A 23,929-nucleotide genomic window follows, 5' to 3' on the forward strand; every position below is an offset into this window, starting at 1 on the left:
TTATCCTATTTCCCTTGGAATATGGGCAAGTCATTTAATCTTTGTGCCCCCAGAAAACTCTCCAAGAATATAAATTGATTACAATGTGCTTTTTTCGGGCATTAATGGAGAGAATTTCTGCAGGGAAGTTCTCTATCTGAATGAAACTTCAAGCTTAGTTGGGTTTTTGGTTTCTTTACATGTATCTAATCTATGTATAGTAAATCTATTTTCAAGATATTATTCAATAGAATGCTAGTTTTTTAGTTTAGTCTTCAAATTTGGCTTTGGATACTTATTGGTAGAAGAGAGAAAAGAAAGAGGGGAAGCATAGGGATCATGGAAAGGAAAGAGAAGTATGGATTTTGCTTAAATGTAAAAACAGCTATATCTAGCAACAGTTTGGGGTCATTAAGTCTGATGAGATTTTTTATCCCTTGCATAGATTTCCTTAATGGTTGATTTAAAAAAATTAGATTTTCTCGGTTGGCAACTTCAGCTGTTTCTGTACCCAGTCCTGTGGCATTCATTACTATTCTTAAGTAAGACTTTCTTCTCTACCCATGATTTGAGCAGAGTCGTGAAAGAGATTTTGGGAATCCCAATAATTTAAAATGAAAGGGGGGGCGGCTAGGTGTCTTAGTGGATAAAGCACCGGCTTGGCCCTGGAGTCAGGAGTACCTGGGTTCAAATCCAGTCTCAGACACTTAATAATTACCTAGCTATGTAGCCTTGGGCAAGCCACTTAACCCTGTTTGCCTTGCAAAAACAAAAACTAAAAAAAACTTAAAATAAAATAAAATGAAATGAAAGGCATCACATTGGAGAATTCAGAACAGTAAAGATACCATGAGAGAGATGATACCATAGATTCACAGTAGCAGTACAGAAAACTCCAAAATGACCCCTCAAACAAAACATTTCCCAGTTGTGCCATGGATAGAGCTCTGATCTGGGAGTCAGGGGGATGTGAGTTCAAATCCCGTCTCAGATACTTGCTACTTACTAGCTGTGTGACCTTGGGCAAGTCACAACCCTGATGGCCCCTCATCCAGGGCCATATCCAGTCATCCTGATTCCTATCAGGCCACTGGACCCAGATGCTCTGGAAGAAAAAGTGAAGTTGGTGACTTAGCACAGCCCCCTTCACTCAAACCCAATTCATGTGCTTGTCATGGCATCACCTCCCTGAGGTCATGGTCTTCTTCAAAAGTGAAGGACAACATTACATTATTACTTGCAGAACACCTTCCTGGGTCATCCATTTCATCTACTTTTTTTGCAGTATGCCTCTACTTGGTATCTAAAAATGACTTTTCCTCCCTAATGCTGCAAACTAAACTCAGAGAAACAGAGAAAGAATTTCTCTCTCTCTCTCCCTCTCCCTCTCCCTCTCCCTCTCCCTCTCCCTCCCTCCCTCCCACCCCCCTCCACATACACACATACACACACACACACACACACACACACACACACACACACACACACATATCTCCCAAGATAACAATAAAACAGGAAAACAGTTCAAGGGTTGAGCTCACATCTTTATTCACATTAAACAGCTGTTTCACAAACTTCATAGTTGTTAATAAACATCTGGCCAAGTGATATGAATTAGCTTTTTTTCACTGTTCAAACTTAATTCAACATTATAGTCTTCTACAATCTTTAAACTATATGCTGACTGCATAGAAATAAAAGAAATGTAAAGCTCAACCCCATCCCTCACCTCTTTTGGGATGGTACCTAACAAAAGATGAAGGGAAATAACTATATTGTGCAAGCCATGGGCCCTATAGGGAGTCCTGTAAGAGTCATGTAGATACCTTAGATTTTGGGAGTGTTGGAAAGAAAGCCTTCAGTACTAGAAATGCTTGTTTCTCCAACACAAAGCCTTCTGGATGTTCCACAGAGAGATCAAATTTGTCAGCTCTCATACTGTGAGTGGCCCACCAAGGTATTACAGAAATATTTAATACAATTTCTGTGTTAAAAAAAAAAAAAAAGGTGTTGTTTAAAATGTGGGAAAACAAAGGAATAGTCAAGGAGAAAATGAGGAAGAAATGAGGGTACACCTGCCTGTCTATACCTTAACATGAAACATCTAAAAAGTGCTATGTAAAGTTAAATTCTCATTGAGAGAAAGCAAAATAAGGCTTGTTTCTCATGGAAACAAAAAAAAATTGTACACCAACATGTTAATTCATTAGGATCAATATTGAAGGATTGTTTTAACCAAGAGATCTTTACTGTTTACTTTTTCTTTTAGGTGACACATTTGTTTGACAATGGAGGAACAGTCTTCTTTGCTATTTTTATGGCAATCTGGGGTGAGTATTCTTTTATTCCTTTCCTTCTTTGGGGGGAATTTCATGGGATGATAGGAATTCAGATGGAAATGCATCACTTTGTCAGTATTCCTGTAAATTTGAACCTCGGGTTGCAGTTGACTTCTTTGTCTTATCTGTCTTAAATAGACTCCAATAATTAATTTTTGATCTAACCTCAGTGTCCCTAATGCTAGAGGTTAACTTTTTTTCACTTAGCCCTTCCCCCAAACCCTCAAAAAAGTAGACTGTGGTAGGAAGATGGAAAGATGTTAGAGTTCTTTTCTGGATTTATTGTTCTTTATCATTGATCAACTCCAAAAAAGGAGAGAGTATCTTTCATCTGTCTTGTTTGTGTATTTATATATGAATATGGAAATGATCTTTACATTCCTTTTTTTTTCCCCTCTAGGCCAGATCTCTTTAAAGAGATCTTAATGTGGGTATCCCATGCCAATATTCCATTCCATATCCAGCCTAACAATCATAATTTAACAAGCAATACCTTCCATCTCAGGAGCTTCATTTTGTGTTATCTGAGGGAGTCGAAACTATTTCTGTTTTTACTCATATTCTCATATAAATCTGCGGAGTCTTCAGCAAGTTAGAATTTCTTAGGTCCTTGGCATTTCTTTTTTCCAGAAATGTTAAATTTCTTTCCTTGTTGAAGTCTTTGCAACTATGTCACTACCTCCCTTTCCTAGCATCTCTCCCCAGAAAACTATAGGTTTGTTTCCAGGGGCTGTAAAGTTTTGGAGAGACAATGAAACAGCAGATGTGGAAAAGGCAATTGGGGAGAAAACATATTTCTCTCATGGTCTTCATTTTCTAATACCTCATATTTTGTACCAAATTCTCCTCAGAATAAAGGGTCAGGTAGGATAACCATACTAGTGACAGGTCATAAATTGAGTAAAAAATGAACATCACATCTTTCTTTTAAAAATAAATATCCTATCCCTTCTTTAAAAATAAATATCACATCTCTCCTTTAAAATATAAATATCACATCTCTCCTTTAAAAGGATATGATAGTGAAACTAGAGAACTGTGTTGAATTGGGTGTGTGGAAGAGAGAACGAGCTTCTTCCAATCCTCTGAGCCTTGAATTTGAGTCACCTACTCTCTCTGAACAGGATCCAAGGTGATCACCTAGTTTGATATACTCTCAATATGGAACTTTTTTGCTTTTCTTCCTGTAATGTTATCCTTCCCTAAGGAAGACTGGGCTGAGTATTAGATATATTGGAAAAGAGAGAATTCCTTTGTGAGAGAATAATCAAAAAGAAAAAGACTAGTGGGGGGATATGTAGCTTACTTTGAGATTGACAACATCAATATATCTCCATTGGTCTCATAATTTTAAATTCTGCTCTACATGACTGTCATTCCCTGGACATCTCAAACCAATGTATTTGACACAGGCCTGGGCAGGAGATGAGGACTCTTGTATGAAACGCTATACCCCGTGACTTATACTAAAGAATGACCTATAGGAAAAGTTGTCATTCGAATGGTCTCTCCTGTCTTTTCCACACTCTTCTCCATGACTGGGTCATCAGGAATTGTAGGGCTGAAGAAGCTGGAATGTCCAAAATTCAGATTGTCTAATTGAAGAACTGAAATAATAACAGAAACAATGCAAAATGGTCTTACCAACCAGTAGGGGCAGGGTTAACCCTGCCCAGAACTCCTTGTATATGACTTGAGATTGGAAAAAAATCAGGACTTCAGGAGGTCTATGAGTGCAATTCTCTATCTGGGTGCTATTTCCTCTAGTAATATAAATTTTAAGCTATCTAAATATGTCTGATATTATATTGTATATATGTGTATGCAGGTCCTGGTTACATGGATGTGTGCATGTTGTGTGTACGTGTAAGTTATATTACAGCCACATGAGTGGAAGTACATATTGTGTAATCATGTCTATTTTATGGGTACCTATACATATATATATATATATATGGTGGAATAGATGTGTTTGTACACATAAAATTTATTGCACATGTTTGAGTGTGTTTACATGTTAATTCTATTGTAAATATTTTTGTGTGTTCCATTTTTGTGTTTGTATATATTTCTATAGAAATATATATGTTTGTATCTATCAGTTGGAATGATTGCTCCATTAGCCTTGCCAAGCCTCACTTGCTAATTATTTGGTTTTGGATAACTCAGAGTGTCAATAGCAACCATTGATGTTTTGACAAAAAAATCTGAAGGTATTCCCCTCCCAGACTGATTCTTTAATGAAGGCAAACTAGACTATCTTTTGCTTCCATTCTTTCCTAGACTTTTATTTTTCAATGGGCATTTTCTCTGACAAACAGAGATGTGGGAAAGACTTCAGTCTAAAAATGTCCAAGGTTTCCCATTGTATCTGGAATCAATTTCAGTTTGTCTTGACCTTTGTCTTGCCAATAGACTCTGATGACTAGAGGAGAAAGTAAGATTGATAACTCTGCCCAGTCCTACCTTCCTTAAATTCAATTCACTTGCAAGGCAATATCAACCTTCTGATGTCATTGGTCCTCTTCAAGAACAACAGTCTGTGAGTAGTAGTAGCTTCCTCAATTGGTCCAATGGGGACCCAAATAAGCAGTCCACTAGGCAGTACTCCTTCCTTTCTCCTTCCCTCTTTCCCTCTTCTATCATTCTCTTCCTTTTTTCCTTTCCATGTAGCTGTCCAAAGGAATGTAAATTTTGATCACTGAAACCTCACAAGACTTGGGTTTTTTTTTTCACTTCCCTACTTATTTATTTTATCATTAAAAATTTGGGACAATTTTTGGAGCATTATTTCTTGAAATAGGACTCTGGAAAATCAGACTTTGATAAAGCCTGTCAAAATTCAAATGGAGCTGTTTGATTATGTCTTTTTTTTTTTTAGATTTTTGCAAGGCAATGGGGTTAAGTGGCTTGCCCAAGGCCACACAGCTAGGTAATTATTAAGTGTCTGAGACCAGATTTGAACTCAGGTACTCCTGACTCTAGGGCCAGTGCTCTATCCACTGCACCACCTAGCTGCCCCTTGATTATGTCTTAAACCCAAATTACTCTGTCTCTCATAGGTCCCAGCCCAAGTTTCACTTGCTCCTTCTTTGGGTTTTGATAGCTCAGAGCAACTATAAATAAGCAATTGTTTTCTGTTCTTGCTAGAAACCTGAGTAAGGTCTTCCCCACTCAAACTGATTTTTTTTTTGAGTAGACAGACTAAGTCATCTTTTGCCTCATTTCTTGCCTAGCTTTAAGTCACTGAACAAGTGTTTGCCTCAGATAAACTGAGACACCAGAGAGACTTTAACTTGTATCTAGAACCATATCCAGTCATCCTGACTTATGAATTGATTCTAGTTAAATGACCCTGGAAGAGACAAGAAGTGGATGAAGTTGCAAAGCCCTGCCTCACTTAAATCCAATTCATTTGCAAGTCAAACTATCTAATGTCTTTGATCTTCTTTGAGAATGAAGGACAAACAGCACCAATAGGATATTAAATGTATTCAAAATATGTTCTATATCTGTATATATATATTATATATATACACATAATTCTATAAGTATATTTGATTGTATATATTAAATGGAATGGATATGGATGTATATTCATTTATATAGACACACACATATATATACATACACTTGTACATCCTTGTGATATGGAGATATTGATCTGAATTTGTATGTGGATATAGGGACATGTGCATATGTATATATTTGTGTTGATATAAATATGTGTACATCCATTGGAATGTACATTTTTGTGTTTTTACATGTCTTTGTGTATTAATAGAAGCACATACTTTTATATATATATGTGTGTGTGTGTGTATATATATATATATATATATATATATATATGCATAACTTGTAGTATGGGAATATTTCTCTGACCTTAAAATCAGGATGTCTTGACTTTCAATCCTGCCTTAAACCCTTCCTAGCTGCAAAAGTCTCTCAATCTCTTTTAACTTCAGTTTCTTTACCTGTAAAATAGGAATAATCACAGTATCTACATCTACATATTATTCTGAAGACCAGAAATCATGTAAAAATGAAAAGCCCTCCAAGTATAAATGAGAGGAGAAGAAGGAAGAGGGGAGAGAGAGAAAGGGAAACTGGCAAAAAAAAAAAGCCAGGAAAATAACATCCAGGAGATGGAGGCAGGCAGCACATTCCATGACAGAGTTCTGACTTGAGTCTTCCAGTCTATCCACAACCCAGCTCACATTCTTTCCAGTCATTGGACCTTGGACAAATCAATCTATTTAAGGTCTTTAAAGATCTCCTCAGACCTTGATTATTAAATGCAACTGATTTTCTTTCTATTTCCATCGTAGTCCACATAATAGCAGGAATCCCTCCAGTTGATTATAGCTCCTTCACAAATTCACCTGTATTAATGTGATTAAAATTTATAGTGTATGGTTTTGAATTCTGACTTTTAAAAATATATTTATAAAATATATAAATACATTTCATATATTTAATAAAATATATTTAAATATATTTCTCCATGATAATGAATGATATTCCATTTCATCAATGGTATAAGCACTTGAAGATAACTACAGAAAAGTGCTCTATGATGAGGCAGAAGAAGAGTCAGTTGTATGTCTTAAGGTGAATTATAACAACATCTCTGGCCCTGCCATTTCTCAAAATTTGCCATAGGAACTAATTTGAGAGCAGAAACTTGTCCTTTAGTGATACATTAAAATTTTGCTTAATAGATTTAAATTTTAAGAAAGAATAGACTTTTGGTTGCTGTCTGAGGTTATCAGAATCTGCTAGATTTGTTGACCTTGACTCAGTTGTGTTCAGAGCTTGTTTGAAAATTTTATGCACGAAGCTGTAGCTAACCCCAACGAGTATGGAATATGGATTATGAGATCTATGTTGTGTGAATTTGAAAATAGAGATTTTTCTGATGAGGAGTAGGTCAGACATCAGAATTGACAACATCACATTTGATTCAGCTTATTTTATTTTGTATAAAAGATCTTCATGACTTTATTGCTTCATTACTTTACCATTTCATTCAGTGGATATTGCAGATGACACTTGTTTACACTTTAATCTATTTGATAATTCCAGGAATAACTGGGAAGTGATTTCATGGGAGTTTCTAGAGATAGGTAAGAGGGCACTAATAGATCTACTCTCAGTCCCTCCCCTATAGAAAGCAGAGAGCCCTGGAGGTCCAATTCATGGGATGGCAATGAAGCTTTGTCTTATCTTTGTTGCTGAGAGACATAAATGCTTCCATACTCTCTGGGGATATTTAAGAGATGGATTAAGAGGGGTAGATAGCTGAAGCATTTATTGTGCAATTGTTCTGGAGCAGCTAATAGGTTAAGCACTAAGGATACAAAAATAAGCAAGCAAAACAAATGCTACCCTCAAGGAGTTTACAATCTAAGCCAAGGAAGACAGCTCACAATAGGGATGCCAGGAAGCTGGTGGGAAAGGGAGTTAATGGGGAAGGAGCAAGGAAGCAGGCGAAGAGAAGGAGGTAAAGTCCAGGCGAGAGTGATATGAGACATGGCTGGAATCCTTCCCAAAATGTTGGTCCTGAAGAGGGAGTCACTAAGGACAGTAGGTTGGCAATACTTCATTCGAGTTTCTAGATTCTAAAGCAATTAAACAAAATGAGGCATTATTTATCTCTTTCCTTAAAATCCAACTTGAAAGACTTAGTTTTGGAATTCTGGATTGACTGTTTCAAATCTTTTTTTTTGCTGGAAAGGAAATATAAAGTCAATTACCCCATTCCACCCCCACCCCCACCCCCCCAAACTTCACCCACTGACTTGGAGTGCTTCATGTGTAGTCTTTCTTGGGAACCTAAGGTCATAGATTTAGCACTAGAAGGGACCTTGAAGACCATCTAGTAATGGTCTTATTCTGTCTAACCCTCAACCTCAATTTATAAATGACCAAACTAAACATCAGGAACATTAAATGATGTGTCTGTGATCACACAGGTCATTAAGGATCAGAGGCAGAACCCAAACCTAGGTCTTCTGATGCTCAAACCAATGCCTTTTTGTAGTGTTAAATATACTACCTCCCTTGGGATAGGAAGTAAAATAATAAAGTCATCTCTAAGACCACATGCTCTCCCACCCAACCCTCCCATATTGTAGGGTTATGGATTATTTTAAGGGTTCCTTAATAAAAAAAGACAGTTGGGTGTTTCTGAACTCCAGGTCTATTTCCTACCTGGCTCATTCTTGTCATCAAAAAATCGCTGGTGGGCAAACTGATTGTTTTTCCTCCTCCTGTACAACATGAAGGCAATAGTCGCAAGTGAGGCAACTGCTCCTATGGATCCCATAACAACTCCAAATAATACTCCCAAATTTGTTTTCTCTGGAGGAGGAAAAGTTTAAGAAATGAATTTATATTTCATCAAAGACCATAGGTCATAAAATCACAAGACTAGAACTGAAAAAGATTTCAGAGCTGATAATGTATGGACCATTCTTCCCAATTTATAGATGGGAAAACTAAGACCATGTAAGATGAAGTGACAGCACTTTATAAACAAAGGTTACATGGGTAATAACAGATTTGAAACCAGGTCCTAATGTCAGATAGTGTCATGGACAAATGGGGCAGATTTTCTATGTTGCTTTTTTTCATCCTCTAAAGTAAAAACAATCTTTTTAAGATTGGAGTTATTTCAATTCTTATATTTTTTTCCCTAGCAAGTTGCAATGGTTGTGGATTCATATTGTTCATAATTGTTTTGGGATTTTGGGTTTTTTGTGGCAATACAATGGAGTTAAGTGACTTGCCCAAAGTCACACAACTAAGTATTAAGTGTCTGAGGTCACATTTGAACTCAGGTTTTGATGACTCCAGGGTTAGTGCTCTATCTGCCTAGCTGTCCCCCGTTCATAATTGTTGAGGATTTTTTTTGGAAAAAATATTGCATATAGGATCCTGCTCCAGGTTCTAAGGCCTGGTTGTAATCCTAGGCAAATCAATTTCTCCCACATCTGCCTCGGTTTCTCTAAAATGTGGAAAATAGCATTTTAGGTCCCAGAATTATTTTGAGAATTAAATTAGCTAATATTTATATTATACTTTGCAAACTTTAAAGGGCTATCTGCATATTAGTTATTATTGTTGCTTTTATTTTTAGTACTTATAGGTGCTTACACATACAGCCATTGAAATCACAGAAGGAATAGACATGCAGTAAAGTGGCAGCAGTTCTGATAATAGGAAATAAATTATATTATTTTTCAACGCATGCTTCCTAAATCATCCATTCAAATACTCACAACAATAACTCAAAATAGGCACAGCTAGGTGCTATAGTGGGATAGATCACTGACTTTAAAGTCCAGAGGACTTGAGTTCAAATCCATTCTCAGACACTTAAAAATTACTAGCTGTGTGACCTTGGGCAAGTCACTTAACCTTGAACTTCAAAGGTTATTGCCTTGTACAAACAAAAACAAAAAGAAAAAAACCCAATAACTCAAAATCTAAAGAAAGCTGACCTCAGAGGCTAAAGTCCTAGAACTTCCTCAAACATCCTTTCTGTGACTACACAGGCAACTCTGAATTGTAAGCAATGAATATTTCAAGCAAATAGGTCTCAAAGTGTGTCCCAGGATCTCTAAGAAACTTTTAAGGGATATTGTTATTTTCATCATAATAATTATGTTTCATAATAATTATGTTTCACTTTTTTGATAATTTTTTTCTTGATTGCTATGGTAGAAGCTTTTTTAATAACTTCTGTTAATGTATGGTACATATTTGTCTATTTAAATAGTTCTTTTTCTCAATGATATTTTTGTATGAAGTCAGATTTTCTTCACATGTTTCAACCAAAGTAACATATTGCAGTATATCAAGTGAGCAGAAGCAGAGAGAAGAACCCAATTTCCTTTTTATAAGTCAGAAATGAATAAAAAAGATTTGCAAAAAATATGTAAAATAGTTTTCTCACTAAACTTTTTTCAAAAATATGTTTTTCACAGAAATTATGCATTTCCATGTATTACTATATTAGTTTGTTAATATATAATTCATAGTATTATTATGTAATTAATTTTTTATTTGAAAAAAGTTAATTTTTAATTTCAGTTTTAATTACTAATTATAATTATCAGTTGCTTTAACCCACATAAACAAAAGACTTTGGGGGTTCAAAGTTTTTAAGCTCATCAAGGAATCTTAAAACAAAAAAATATTGAGAACCACTGCTGTAAGGTTATAAATTGAAGAACAGTTTTAAAACTTTTCCAGACTTCCTATGCCCCAAATATCTTCCATCATTTACTCCAACCTCTTTGCTGTTACTCAGCTCTGGACATTTTCCTTGGCTTTCTCCCATGCCTGGAATGCTCTCCCCCCCTCAATTCCATCTCCCTTCTATTTGTGCTTTATATAATTTGTTCTGTATATAGCTTGTCTGTTGTAGTTGTCTTCATTAGATTGTAAACTCCTTGAGGGCAGGGACTCTCTTTGTATCCTCAGTGCTTAGTACAATTATGATTGATTATCTATTGATTCATTAAGGAAGAGCTCCAAGTTTTGATAAGCTCATTAAGTCTGATGGGAGGAGCTGAGAAATGCCTATTTTTAAACTCTTTATAATTTTATTCTGAAATTTTAAGTTGAACAAATGCTCTCCTTACAATAACATGATCTATTGGACAAGCACTATCTTTCAAGTAGGGGATCAGGTTCAGATCCATATTCTGATGCTTACTACCCATGTCACTTTGCTTCCTCATATGTTAAGTGAACTACCTGATTTCTAAAGTCTCTTTCAATCCTAGATTTAGAAACTCTATTAGACAGGAATTAGGATAGTGCCTTGACCTGCAATTTCACTGGATCAGGGAACCCTTTGGGTGAGGAAACTCCTTCTATTTACATAAAACAGCAGCTTGTGACTCTCAGAGTTTGTATGGCAGATGCATAGTCTGTGGGAGCATAGGCATATTGATGATGGTGGGAGAGGTCCAAAGCTCAAGCTGGGCACCACAAGCTCTCTCCTATAGAGTAAAGAGCAGAAAGGACTAAAGAAAAGAGGACAGAGCAGAGCTGAATTAGTTCATCAAAGGGTAATCATGGGAAATGGAGGAAAATGTAATGAGAGGATTTGTCTTGGGAACTGAGGGCTAGGGGAAATTATACACCATAGTGAAAACATAAAGTAGCTTTAGGAATTTCAAGGTAGAGAGAGAGAGGAAGAAAGATAGCAGATTGGAATCAAATAAAGGAAGTATGTCAAGGTTGTTGTGAGTATAAAAGATGAGCTGTGTAAAGAACCTTCGAAGCTTTCAGATACTAGATAAATGTTAGTTCTTTTCTTTGGAGGTAGTGATAGCGTCATTATCGTCACTAGTAACAGTAATAGCAGCAATAGTAGCGGTACACTTACGTTCATGGGGTTCAGTTTCTGACACAAATTTTGAAGTATTGGAAGCGTCTGACACTTGTTCTTCTAGTAGGTTTACAGAATCACTTAAGTCAATAGATTCCGTGCTGTTAGAAGTCAAAATGAAATCCTCATTGGTAGTAGGCATGACTGAGAATTCTTTGGGTTTCACAGATTCTGTGATTCCCTCCTGATCTGGAGAAGCAGTGGTTACATCTCTAGGGACATTGAGGGAGAAAACAGACTCAGTGCTGGGGGTTGATGAAGATGATGATGCTTTGTCTATTTCTGAGCTCAGGTCATCTGATGATATTTCACTGGACTTTTCCATTTCAACCTCTTCTGACCCAGAGGAAATGTCAACTTCAGTGGATGCTTCGGGCTCAGAGTTGGGGGCTACTGAAGATGATGTATATTCGTTTTCTAAGCTCAGATCACTTGATGGTGTTTCACTTGACTTTGCCCCTTCAAAGTCTTCTGACCCAGAGTACATGTCAACTTCAGTGGATGCTTCAGGCTCAGTGGCGAGGGTTGCCGCCAGTGATGGTGTATTGGTTATTTCTGAACTTGTGTCACCCGACAGTATGTCACTTAGCTTTGCCATGTCAACCTCTTCTGACCCAGAGAAAATGTCAGATTCAGTGGAGTTTTCCATTTGCATTGAAGATTGCGGACTCAGGTCTTCCATTCCAGAGGAGAGGTCATAGTCAGTGGATGTTTCAGCAAAATCTTCATGGACGGAATCCATGGGAGCTTCGTTGTCATCTGAAGAAGCCAAGACTTCATCTGCAAGTTCTTCCAAGGAAAGACTAGACTCAGAGATTAGAGTTGGTGGAGATACATTGTAGGTGTCTGAGATCAAGTAACCTGATGGGTTTTCAGTTGATGTTGGCTCTTCCATCTCTTCTGTCCCAGAGACATTGTCAAATTGTGTAGCTGCCTCAATGGAATTTGAACTAATTTCACTTGAATCTGTATCAATACCTTTCAAAGTCAACGTTGAGGATTCAGATGAGGAATCAGAGGAGAAGTCAGATGAGGTTTCATATGAGAGGTCAGATGAGACTTCTGCTGAGTTGAAAGTGCTAACTTCTGGATTCTGGCTACCCTGGCTATTGGCTACCAGGAAACTAGCCAGAATTAACATTAACAAGATTCTGGCAGAGGTCAACATTTTGAACTCCTTGAGGGGGCCACTGTTTGTTTTTTGTTTTGTTTTAGATATAGCACCTATAAAAAAAGATGAACAAGGAATATTAGTTGCCATATAAATTTTTCCAAGCATGGCTGTAATGAAGTTCTTGGAAGTATCTCCTTTAAAGGATAAGGTTTTAAGGAAGAATTGCAGTTGAGAATATTATAATAATAGACAGGAACGAATAATTTTCTTCCAAAAAACTTAATCCTGTTTTTGTTTATGCATTAAAAGGAGCGAAAATTAGAGTCATTCTCCACTAATAATGAACACATATTTATTTAGTCTATTATGTGCTAGACTCTGGTAATATGCAAATAAAAGTAAAAACAATCCCTATCCAAGGGCGGATAGGTGGCATAGTGGATAAAGAACCGGCCCTGGAGTCAGGAGTACCTGTGTTCAAATCTGATCTCAGACACTTAATAATTACCTAGCTGTGTGGCCTTGGGCAAGCCACATAACCCTGTTTGCCTTGGAAAAACCTAAAAAAAAATTAAAAGAAAAAATCCCTATCCTTATAAGTTTGTAGTTCAGCCAGGGGAGACAACATGTATATAAATATATAAAACATACCCACAAAATCTATCTAAGGTGAGAGGAGTGGCTAGCAGCACCAGCTGGGAGGAACAAGTCATGTGTGGCAATTAATATGTACTCTGAATTTTGAAGGAAACCTGAGATTCTATATGACAGGAGTGAGAAAGGCATGAGAGACAATTGCTAAGGTGGAGAGGAAGGAGAGGGAAATATTTTGCATAAGGAACCTAAAGGTGACCAGATTAGACACATCATAGCATTTTGTTTGGAGGAAGGGATTAATATGAAACCTAGATGGAAAGTAGGTTAGGGCTCGATTGTGAAAGATTTTTGGTGTCAAATGAAAGAGTTTATATTTGGTGCCTAAAGCTCCTTTAGGAAAATGAGTTGGGGAGTTACCTGGAGGATGGATTGGAGATGGAGAAACTGAAGCATCTGGGAACTGATTAGTTCAATTAGGTGAGTGATGGTGAGGAGTCAAGGTGACACCATCATAAATCTGAGTAGAATGGGAGTGAGCCTAGCATTGAGTGGGTATTAGAGATGAGTTTCATGTTGGATATTTTGAGTTTGAGATACCTATAGAACATCCAATCCAAAATATTCAATAGGTAACAAATCTGCTGACTAGGTAATTCATGATTCAAGACTAGAGCTCTGGAAATTGATTGGAAATATGGTTTTAAGGAATCACACCATATAGATCATTCAAGACATCAGTTGATAGGGTCACATAAAGAGAAGAGAAAGAGGGGGCAGCTAGGTGAGCACCAGCCCTGGAGTCAGGAGTACCTGGGTTCAAATCCGACCTCAGACACTAAATAATTACCTAGCTGTGTGGCCTTGGGCCACTTAACCCCATTTGCCTTGCAAAAACCTAAAAAACCCCAAAGAGAATAGAGAGAGAACAGAAAAGACCTAGAACAGACTACTCCATTCTGTCATTCTTAGGGGGCATTTTATAGATGAGAGCATCATAGAGATAGAGATAGAAGGCATTTCCAAAGCCTGCCTAACTCTTGATCGTTTCTTTTAATCATTACTCCACCCCACCCGGGGCAAATGATAGAGTCATAGAGTCAAAGGATCTGATTAAAATCTCTCAGCCCTGGTTTGAATTCTACTCTCAATTCCTATCTGATGGACAAAATCACATAACCTCTCTGGGCTTCAGTTTCCTCATCAGCAAATAATATGGTATAAGAACCAGAATGCCAGATTTGGAGTTCAGAAGACCTGAGTTCAAATCCTAGCTACAACATAAACTGGTTGTGTAACTAGGTAAACCCCTTCCCTTCTCAGTGGTTCAGATGGCCATCTATTACAATCAGGTACCAAACAGGTACAGAATTAATTCTTTGCATTAATGTAGGACACAATCTCAGTGGGAGTTCCTGACCACAGAGTCATGAAAAAGACAACCACTCAACTAAAGAATCCAGAAATGATAATAAAATCAGAATCTATGCTCCTTTGATCCTTTCTACAATAGAACAATTTCAATTTCCCTCATATAGGGGGAAATCCAGCTTGCTAATTCCAAAGTATAAATTGAATCCATGAACAATAAGAGCTTTCCTATTTATTTCAAGAGACTGACCTATACAGATCATAGAGATCTATGGGACTTCTGAGTTATGGTCTTGCTTTGAGAATCTCTCATCTCCCTGAAATCCATAGAAAGTCTTCCAGGTTTGCCCCTTAATTTAATGTTCTCTTACCTGAGGAAAAAAAGGGGTATTTCTCTGGGAAGGATGGAATCTTGGATATGAACAGAGAGGAAGGAGCCCTTTGGGTCTTCTTACTACTACTGAGTTGTTGTCTGAGCCCTGGTCTAGCTCAGGTCCCACAGATTTATCACCAGCCAAAATGGGTGAATTTTTCAGCAGTGGCAGATAGCTTCAGTGAAATCTACACCCAGGATAACTGGAATCCAGGATCCTTGGAAAACTGAGATATAGTTTTTTCAAAGCAGGTCTCACTTTTCAGAGAAAGTTGAAATTCACTATTCATCTAGTTTTATTCCTGCTGGATTGTTTGGATGGGTGGTTACCCCCTCTGATTTCCCTGATACCAGGAACTCTCAAGACCTAAGTTAATTCAAGATAAAGCATTTTGTTTGGACTCCAAATAAAGAATTTTGTTTATAACTCATTACTTCCTTTTGCCCTCCTGAGATGTGAGTTTTTTTTCCCTAAAAGTTTTTAAAGATTTTGTACTTGACTTCATGTGAAATCTCATCACTTCTTGTGCTAGGTGAGAACTTTCTGTGGGAAAAATACTTTCTACCAACAATAGTTCTCTAAACCAATGGTTTCCAAAAAACATTTTATAACATTTATATATAAAATTTTGAGCATGTGGCCCCCTCTATGAATATATAAAGATAATTAACATTTACATAGTTCTTTAATGTTTGCAAAACATTTTAATTCTCTAAATTTACTCTCATAATAATCCTAAGAGATAGGTGCAATTGTTATTCAGATTTTGCAGATGAGGAAACTAAGGCAAACAAATGAAATTGCTTGTTTGGATCCCCTACTTAGTAAGAATTTGAAGCACAATTTAAACTGGTTTTTTCTTCTGACTCTAGATCTAGTCTAGTAATCCATCCCCTGAACCCCTTTATTTCTCCTACTTCTTATTTCAAACTTTCAAGGAATGGGCAAATGACTTTCATCATCTTTCATACAACCTTTTGGTCATAGAGTTCAAATGATAAAAAGAGTTAGCACCAGTGGCCCTCTACTACAATTTCTTTAAGAATCAGATATTCTGCAATTTTCCCATTATCTTTTGTCTTCATCCCAGGAAAAGGAGAGGGGGAAAAAGTTATTCTGGGACTGACATATCAGATTTATAAGATTTTTGACCCTTAGTGGTTAATTCTTTTCAGACAACTTTTGATAAGAAAGTTGATACTCTCTGGGTTACCCTGACTTACCCAAAGGGATCTCTACCTAATCAACTTTTCTTCTCTTTTGCAAGACTGAATAAGTTCTAGGCTGGCCCTGGACATTCAAATATTAATTGTTCCAATTGTCCTGCCCACAGGTAGCCTTTGTTCTTTTGGATTTAGAATTTGAAATGACTTTAGAAGTCTTCCTTTCTGGACTGGTAGGTGGCCCGGTGGATAGAGCACCTGGAGCTCTGGAGTCGGGAGGACTTGAGTTCAAATGTGACCTCAGACACTGAATAATTACCTAGATGTGTGACCTTGGACAAGTCACTTAACTCCATTGTCTTGCAAAAACAAAAACAAAATCAAAAAGAAGTCTTCCTTTTCTTACCCTCTCTTAGTACAGATAAGGAAGCTATGACACAGACTTGGTGAACACAGGAATGTCAGTTGGGTATTTATCATGCACTATTTGGGTAACTCTGAGCAAGGTTTTTTGTTTGCTTGCTTTGACTTTTTGAAGAATCAGACCCCCAAATGTTCAATAAAAGGGGAAAGACTAGATGATTTCTAGACTCCCATTCTAAATTATAGAACAGAAAAACTTGAGGCAAAAAGGGTCGGGGAGAGTTGTCAGAGACCATTTAATCTAAATCCCTCCCCTATTTTTAATAGAAACAGCTAAGGACCTGGTGGAATGAGGGATATTAGTAGTAAGAGTCAGAAGTAGAATTGAACCTACCTGATAATAAACATTTAGAGCTGGAAAGAACTTCAGAGAGCTTATTTTATAAAAGAGGTTTTGTGGTCACATCAATAATGTGGTGAGTTTTGTAAGTCATTACAATCCACTAGAGTCTCAATGATCATAGTTAATTTCTTGAATACAAAATAAGGATCTATGTGGCTTCAGTCTGTTTCACATTCATACCTGGCTACCTACTGATTCATTTTGAATTCAGATATAAAATAGCTCATAAAAATCTGTTGCACTGGGAACTCCAAAGACTCAGATCATGGGATCATATAGGATGGATTTTTTTTTCAAACCTATATCTCCTTTTCTCTAGCTCCTTTCTTTGACCTTGTGATTTGTTTTAACTAATGTTAGAGGTTTCCCAAGATTTTGGTCATTGGCCTCCCAGGTGTGTTCCCAATTCCACATATTCCCCAGCCACAGGTGGGGAAATAGGATGCTAGAGGAAAAGGGTGGAGATGTGAAAGAAGAGGTGTAAAAATAGAGAGACCAGTCTGTTTTCTTTCTGGCCTCTGCTTCTTCCTGCTGGGAGGTCCATATGTGGATACCTAAGGGAAAAATTGGAGTGGAATCCCTGGGTGGTAGAATAGAATCACAGAAAATATGAGAAACTCCCCATGATTTACAGAGAAGGGGGGCAAACCAGAGCAAGGGCTCAGAGGATTCTAGGTCCTGAACTTTTCAGTCCAGAGAAATCTTTTCAACGTGTTTTTCAATATGTGTGATTCTTTTTCCTCTGATTCTAAGCAAGCACAAAGAGGTTGATGCCTCATTAGTCTTATAGGGGGAGTTTCATGTTACTAATTTTCCATGGGAGACTAGACCAGCATGAAAGAGAGCTGGACTGGGAGAGTCAGAAAATCTTTGCCCAATAAGAATGGTAAAGGTTTTTCATCCCCTTTCATTAATGAAAATCGTTATTTTGGTCAGATTTATTGTCATGGTGCTCTTGGGAAACACCAAGCCCTAAACCACCTGATTGAGAAATTAGGAAATTTTCTTCAAATGCCAGAAAAGTATTAATATTTGTAGAAAATAACCTCTTCATCCTAAACCCACTTGGATTCAGAGGTTTATAGACACAGATATATCATCTTAATTATATTGTTATAATGAAAGATAAATGGGGAAGGGGGGTGAATAGAAAACTTAAATACTGGACCTGGCTCTCTGAGTCTCATTAGTCAAGGACTTTGTAAAAGTGAAATGAAGGGGCCATGCGTATGTAATTGTTTCCTAGAGACAATATGAGATTTTGGGGGTCAGAGACAACTTAATTTTCAGCTCAATATTTAATACAATAATGGTTGATCAAGTAGGAATTTTATGGACATCTGAAAAGACTTACAGACGAATAAAGAACATAACAGAAGGGGAAAAAACTCCTTAGTCATTGAAGAGCATGTCTGGCATTCTTCTTATGGACAAATTACTTTACCTGACCACCCCCAAACCTTTAAGTGCTGAAAAAGCTTGGGGTTTATCCAGTTTTTGCTCTGCTTTGTTTTATCTGACTGAGCTTGGTTGGCCAATTATAGAACATGACTCACATCTCTTAGTTACCCAGTAGAACATTCATCAGTAAGTAATATGTGGGATGGTATATTCAAATTATCTCAAGAGAGCTCAGGAATCATAGGATTAGTGGATAAAGCACCAGCCCTGGAGTCAGGAGTACCTGGGTTCAAATCCCGTCTCAGAAACTTAGCTGTGTGGCCTTGGGCAAGCCACTTAACCCCATTTGCCTTGCAAAAACCTAAAAAAAAAAAAATAAGAATTCTTTTGTGGGGCAGCCAGGTGGTACAGTGGATAGAGCCCTGTCCCTGGAGTCAGGAGGACCCAGCTGTGTAACCCTGAGCAAGTCACTTAACCCCACTGCTTTGCAAAAAAAAAAAAAAAAAAAAAGCTTTGCAAGATTCCCTTCTAAAATAACCTCATTTGCTTAAGTGAGGGGAAATCTCCTACTTCCTTGAAGTAGCTCATTCCATTTTGAGATATCTCGTTGTTAGGTTTTTTTTCTTTCATCATTCTCTGACATTTAGTATTTGCTTCCTAAAATATTTGATTCTTGGCAGGTTTCTAAATCAGAAGAGAAATGATGATTTCCAAAAAATATAGATTTTATGGAATTTTGCATGGCAGGAGAGAGAGCAATCCTTATGGTAATTTTACACAAATAGGCCAAAGTCATAGAAAGAGATATGTAATCAGTGAATAATTTGAGTTGAATTTAATTAGAGTTAAATATTTTCAGGTAAGAGAAAACTTGAGCATAAAAGAATGTTCAGACTAGTCAGATTCTGACCAGCTATATTAAGATGATCAATAATTCTCTTAACCCCTCTACACTTGGGCAACTAAAACTATACATTTAAAAAAAAAATTCTGATCTACATGGAGGGAGAGAATTTCTATAACAGAAGTTATATAAACCAATTATATAATATTTCTGAATCCCAAACAAAGCAAATGTATATACAGCACTCCAAAGGAAAAAGTATGAAGATAGAGGGAAGAGCCAGAATGAGTAAGGACTTGTGGCCAAACCAAGAGGTTCTGGAATGAGTTGTTGATGAGAACTGTAATTCTGAATTTCCTCTTTTAATCTTAAACAGAAGTTTAGTTTGCAGTTCCTTAATGCATCTTCTCTAATGTATGATTATACCTTTTTTATTTTTAAGTGAATTATCATATATTCAAATATTTTATAGATCTTATACAAGGGAGATATATTTAGCTTCATTTTTAATAAAATTTTGACTAATTTAGAGTACTAAGTAATTGAAATTTTGGAGATTTTTTAAAATTCTTTCATGGTCTTATAAGAGCCTAAAATTAAGATATATTTTAAAAATAGAGAACACACATTCAAAAACTTTAAATGTATAGCTTTATAATTATAAAACTGAGCAAATGTCTATTTTTCCATGAAGTAGAAGTAAGCATTTTCCACCTAAGATTTACTAATTAATTAAGAAAGTAGAACTAGAAATTGCTTAAACAGAGACATCAGATTTTTTTCTTTTAATTTTTCCTTTTAATTATTTTGAAACTTCCATTGAGATCCATGTGGCTTCATAAGCCACCTTCTCCCAGTTCTAAATTTTCAGATATTTATTTAGCCCTATTTTTCAACTTAAATAATCTGTTCATTCTGTAGACTTATGGGTGGCCATTCAAGATAAGTCCCTATCATCAACAAATTTAGATTCAATCACAGACTTCATTGAATTCCTTTAGTTTTTTTTTTGTTTATTTGTTTGTTTGCTGAGGGTTTTTTGTTTTTGTTTTTACAGGACTAATAGGAAATATATACATTGTCAAGTGACTTAGTCAGTACTTAAGAACAGATATTTGTGTTTTTAGGACACCAAGTTGAATCCTGAACAATGATTCTGGTCAATTTATGAATTTAAAAAGATTTTGAAATAAGGTAGCAAGCAAAGCTATACCTTTTTAGATTTTGAACAAGCACTTACCTTTCAGTCCTATGGGGTGTTTGTCAACAGGTTACAGAAGGAAAGACTCCGTTCTCTTGGAGGTATGTGCTAGAGAAACTCAATTAGGTGCGACTGTCTCTTACCCATGTAATAGAAGCACCCAAGGAACCTGACTGACCTGCTTCTCAGCTCTCCCGTGTGAGAGCTCATTTAGGTGAGCTCTTAAACACACAGACACCCAACTGGTAGCCCTCAAATAAGAAACTTGTACCATAGAATTCTGGGAAGCTAGATAATTATCTCTCTTTAAAATTTTACTTAAATAAGGGACATCCAATTATTGACTAGTGCTCTGAGATAAGATTGAACATGAACACTGAAGCAGAAGTTTGAGAATCCATCCAACCCAGTTCATGGTGTCTTATGACCTGAAGGATACGTGTGTGTGTGTGTGTGTGTGTGTGTGTGTGTGTGTGTGTTTGTGTTCTCCCTATTTTCTGTCTCTCTTCAGTATCTCTTCTTCAAGTCAGAGGATTTGAGTTCAAATTCTGATTCTGTACCTGACTACCTGTGGGCTTCAGTGCTCTCATCTGTATAAATGGAAGTGTTTAAGAGTAATTGTTTAAGACCCTTCCAACCCCAATTCTGGGAATCTAAGGGGCAAAAGTCTTTTTTTTTTCCTTCAGAATAGTCAATTATTTGTTGAAATCATATCCAAACAGTATTATTATTATTAGTTTTTTTTTAATTTTAAATTTTATTTATTTAAGGCAGTGGGGGTTAAGTGATTTGCCCAAGGTCACATAGCAGGTAATTATTAAGTGTTTGAGATTAGATTTGAACTCAATTCTTCCTGACTCCTGGGCTGGTGCTCTATCCACTGCACCACCTAGCTGTTCCCAGTATTATTATTTTAAAAAAATCTTCTTTGTATGTATACCTAGCACATGGTATATGAATGAGTACTCAATGTCTTGCCCATGGTAACTGTTCATTAAAAATATGTTGAATTGAATTTTTTATTTTTATTTTACATGAGAATTCTCTAACATGGTTAGTTAAGTCCCATTGACTCTTATTATCATTTGCATGTATAATCTTATTAAAAAGTGTAATGAGCTTAAAGTTATAAAGATAATACAAACATAAAAGTTAAATATAGAAGATACGCATAAAATGAGATAAAATAAATGCAGGACATTGCATAAAAAATTAAGTATTATATATGCATGAGGCACCAGCTTTTACTATTAATATTTGTCATGCTGTAGGGGTAAGATGAAGCCAGAGAAGCTGGCGAGTTCTCAGAAGTGAGAAGGACACTATAAAGTCCAGGCAGGTAGTTAGAGAAGAATGACCATTCATCAATAATAATAGTAATTATAACGTTAATTTGTTGTTTAGTCATTTTAGAGGGGTCTGACTCTTCATGACTTTTGACCCTTCTTGTAGTCATTTCCTTCTCTAGATCATTTTATAGAAGAGAAAACTGAGGCAAACAGGGTTTAAGTGACTTGCCTAGGGTCACATAGCTACTAAGTGTCTGAGCCCAATTTGAACTCAGGTCTTCCTGACTCCAGGTCTAATGCTCTATCCCTAAACCTCCTAGATGCCCCAATATTAATTAATATTCCTAAATTAAAATAATAAAATATTATCATATGTGTGTAAAAATATGATATAATATGAATGTAAGATATGAATACGAGATGTAATATGTTGAATATTATAATAAGAGTATAAGAAAATAAAAGATATATAGAATAGATGATATATTCACTCATGATATATTATTCTATATTATTCTATATATTTTATTTTGATTGGCAGGCCTCTTTACATGTATCTTATTTGGTTATTATAGCAGTTCTTTGAAACAAATGCTGTTATTATCTCCATTTTCCAGATTCAGAGAGGTTGTAGTTGCCCAGGGTTTCATCCCTAACAAGTGTGTAAGATTTTATTTGAATTCAGTTTTTCCGAAGATGATGCAGTAAATAGAGTACTGGGCCTGGTTTCAGGAAAACTCATCCTTTTGGGTTCAAATCTGGCCTCAGATGCTTACTAGCTGTGTGATCCTATTCAAGTCACTTTATCTTATTTGCCTCAATTTTGTCATTTCTAAAATGAGCAGGAGAAGGAAATGGCAAACCACTCTAGTATCTTTGCCAAGAAAACCCCAAATGGGATCACGAAGAATCTGACACAATTGAAAAAAAAATGATTAAAAAAATTTCCTGATCCCGAGTCTACATCCTTCTGACTTGAACACCTCCAACATTGCTTCCTGTTCAGTCTGTAGGGTTATTAAGTTTCAGACTAAAGGAAATGAGATATTTTAGAAAATACATGAGCTTTGGATGGAGAATTTACAAAGCTGGTTGGTAGTACAATTTACTCAATTTGTTTCAGATTTGATCTGAGGTGTGTGTGTGTGTGTGTGTGTGTGAGTGATGTCAACATAGTGATGTGTTAAATTAATGTTGTCTTTGGCAGGACCATTTTTTTCACATTGTTGACAATACCTGAACAGTTTTTTTCTGGTGTTTAACATAATGGCCAGATTAAAAAGAAATGACAATTTTAATAACTGTAATTGCTCTTCAGTTGTTTCAGTCATGACCCCATTTGGGGTTTTCTTGGCAAAGATACTGGAGTGATTAGCCATTTCCTTCTCCTGCTCATTTAAGCTGTGGAGTTAGATTATTAGCCCAGGGTCACACGGCTAGTAAGAGTCTGAAGTCAAATGTGAATTGAGATCTTCCTGACTCTAGGACCTGCCCTCTATCCATTCTACCACCCAGCTAACAAGAAAAATAGCAGCAGTAATAATAATGGTATTTATACAATGTGTTAAGGTTTACAAAGCACTTTGTCTCATTTGGTAATATAGAATCAGAATCCTTTATGGCTTAGAGGTCATCTTATCCAAACTTACAATGTTGCAAAGAATTTAAGCAACTACCCCGAATCATACAAATCTCTAATTTCAAATTCATCTTCCAGAACACTAGGTTTTTTGGTTTGTATGTGCTTGTGGCTCTTCATACATGGTCATATTGTTATTGGGTTTTATACATATGTACATTTATATATGCACACATATGAGAGTATGATGTATTCACATACCCACATGTATATATATATATATATCTGTGTGTGTGTGTGTGTGTGTGTGTGTGTGTGTGTGTATATATATATATATAAACACACGAATGTAGTTTTAAAAACTTATCAAGTTAAACTCTCTTATTTTCAGATAAGAAAACTGAGGCACAGGAAGTTGAGATAATTCATCAAAGGTCCTGAACATACTAAGCAAAGAACAGAAGTGGCATTTCTCTAAAGCAAATCTGAAAATTAAAAAAAAAAAA

At 36.3% G+C, this 23,929-nt stretch overlaps 1 protein-coding gene across 1 annotated transcript in view; it reads left to right on the plus strand.

Annotated features, from left to right (window-relative positions):
- The window catches only part of ANO3 (anoctamin 3), a 230,987-nt gene that overhangs the window by 127,412 nt on the left and 79,646 nt on the right, over nt 1-23,929 (plus strand). The window contains exon 12 of the mRNA XM_074227568.1: nt 2,249-2,309. Within this exon, the coding sequence (XP_074083669.1) occupies nt 2,249-2,309 (61 nt within the window). The remainder of the gene's footprint in view (nt 1-2,248; nt 2,310-23,929) is intronic.

Source organism: Macrotis lagotis, chromosome 3, assembly GCF_037893015.1.
Source record: "Macrotis lagotis isolate mMagLag1 chromosome 3, bilby.v1.9.chrom.fasta, whole genome shotgun sequence".
Lineage (NCBI taxonomy): Eukaryota > Metazoa > Chordata > Mammalia > Peramelemorphia > Peramelidae > Macrotis > Macrotis lagotis.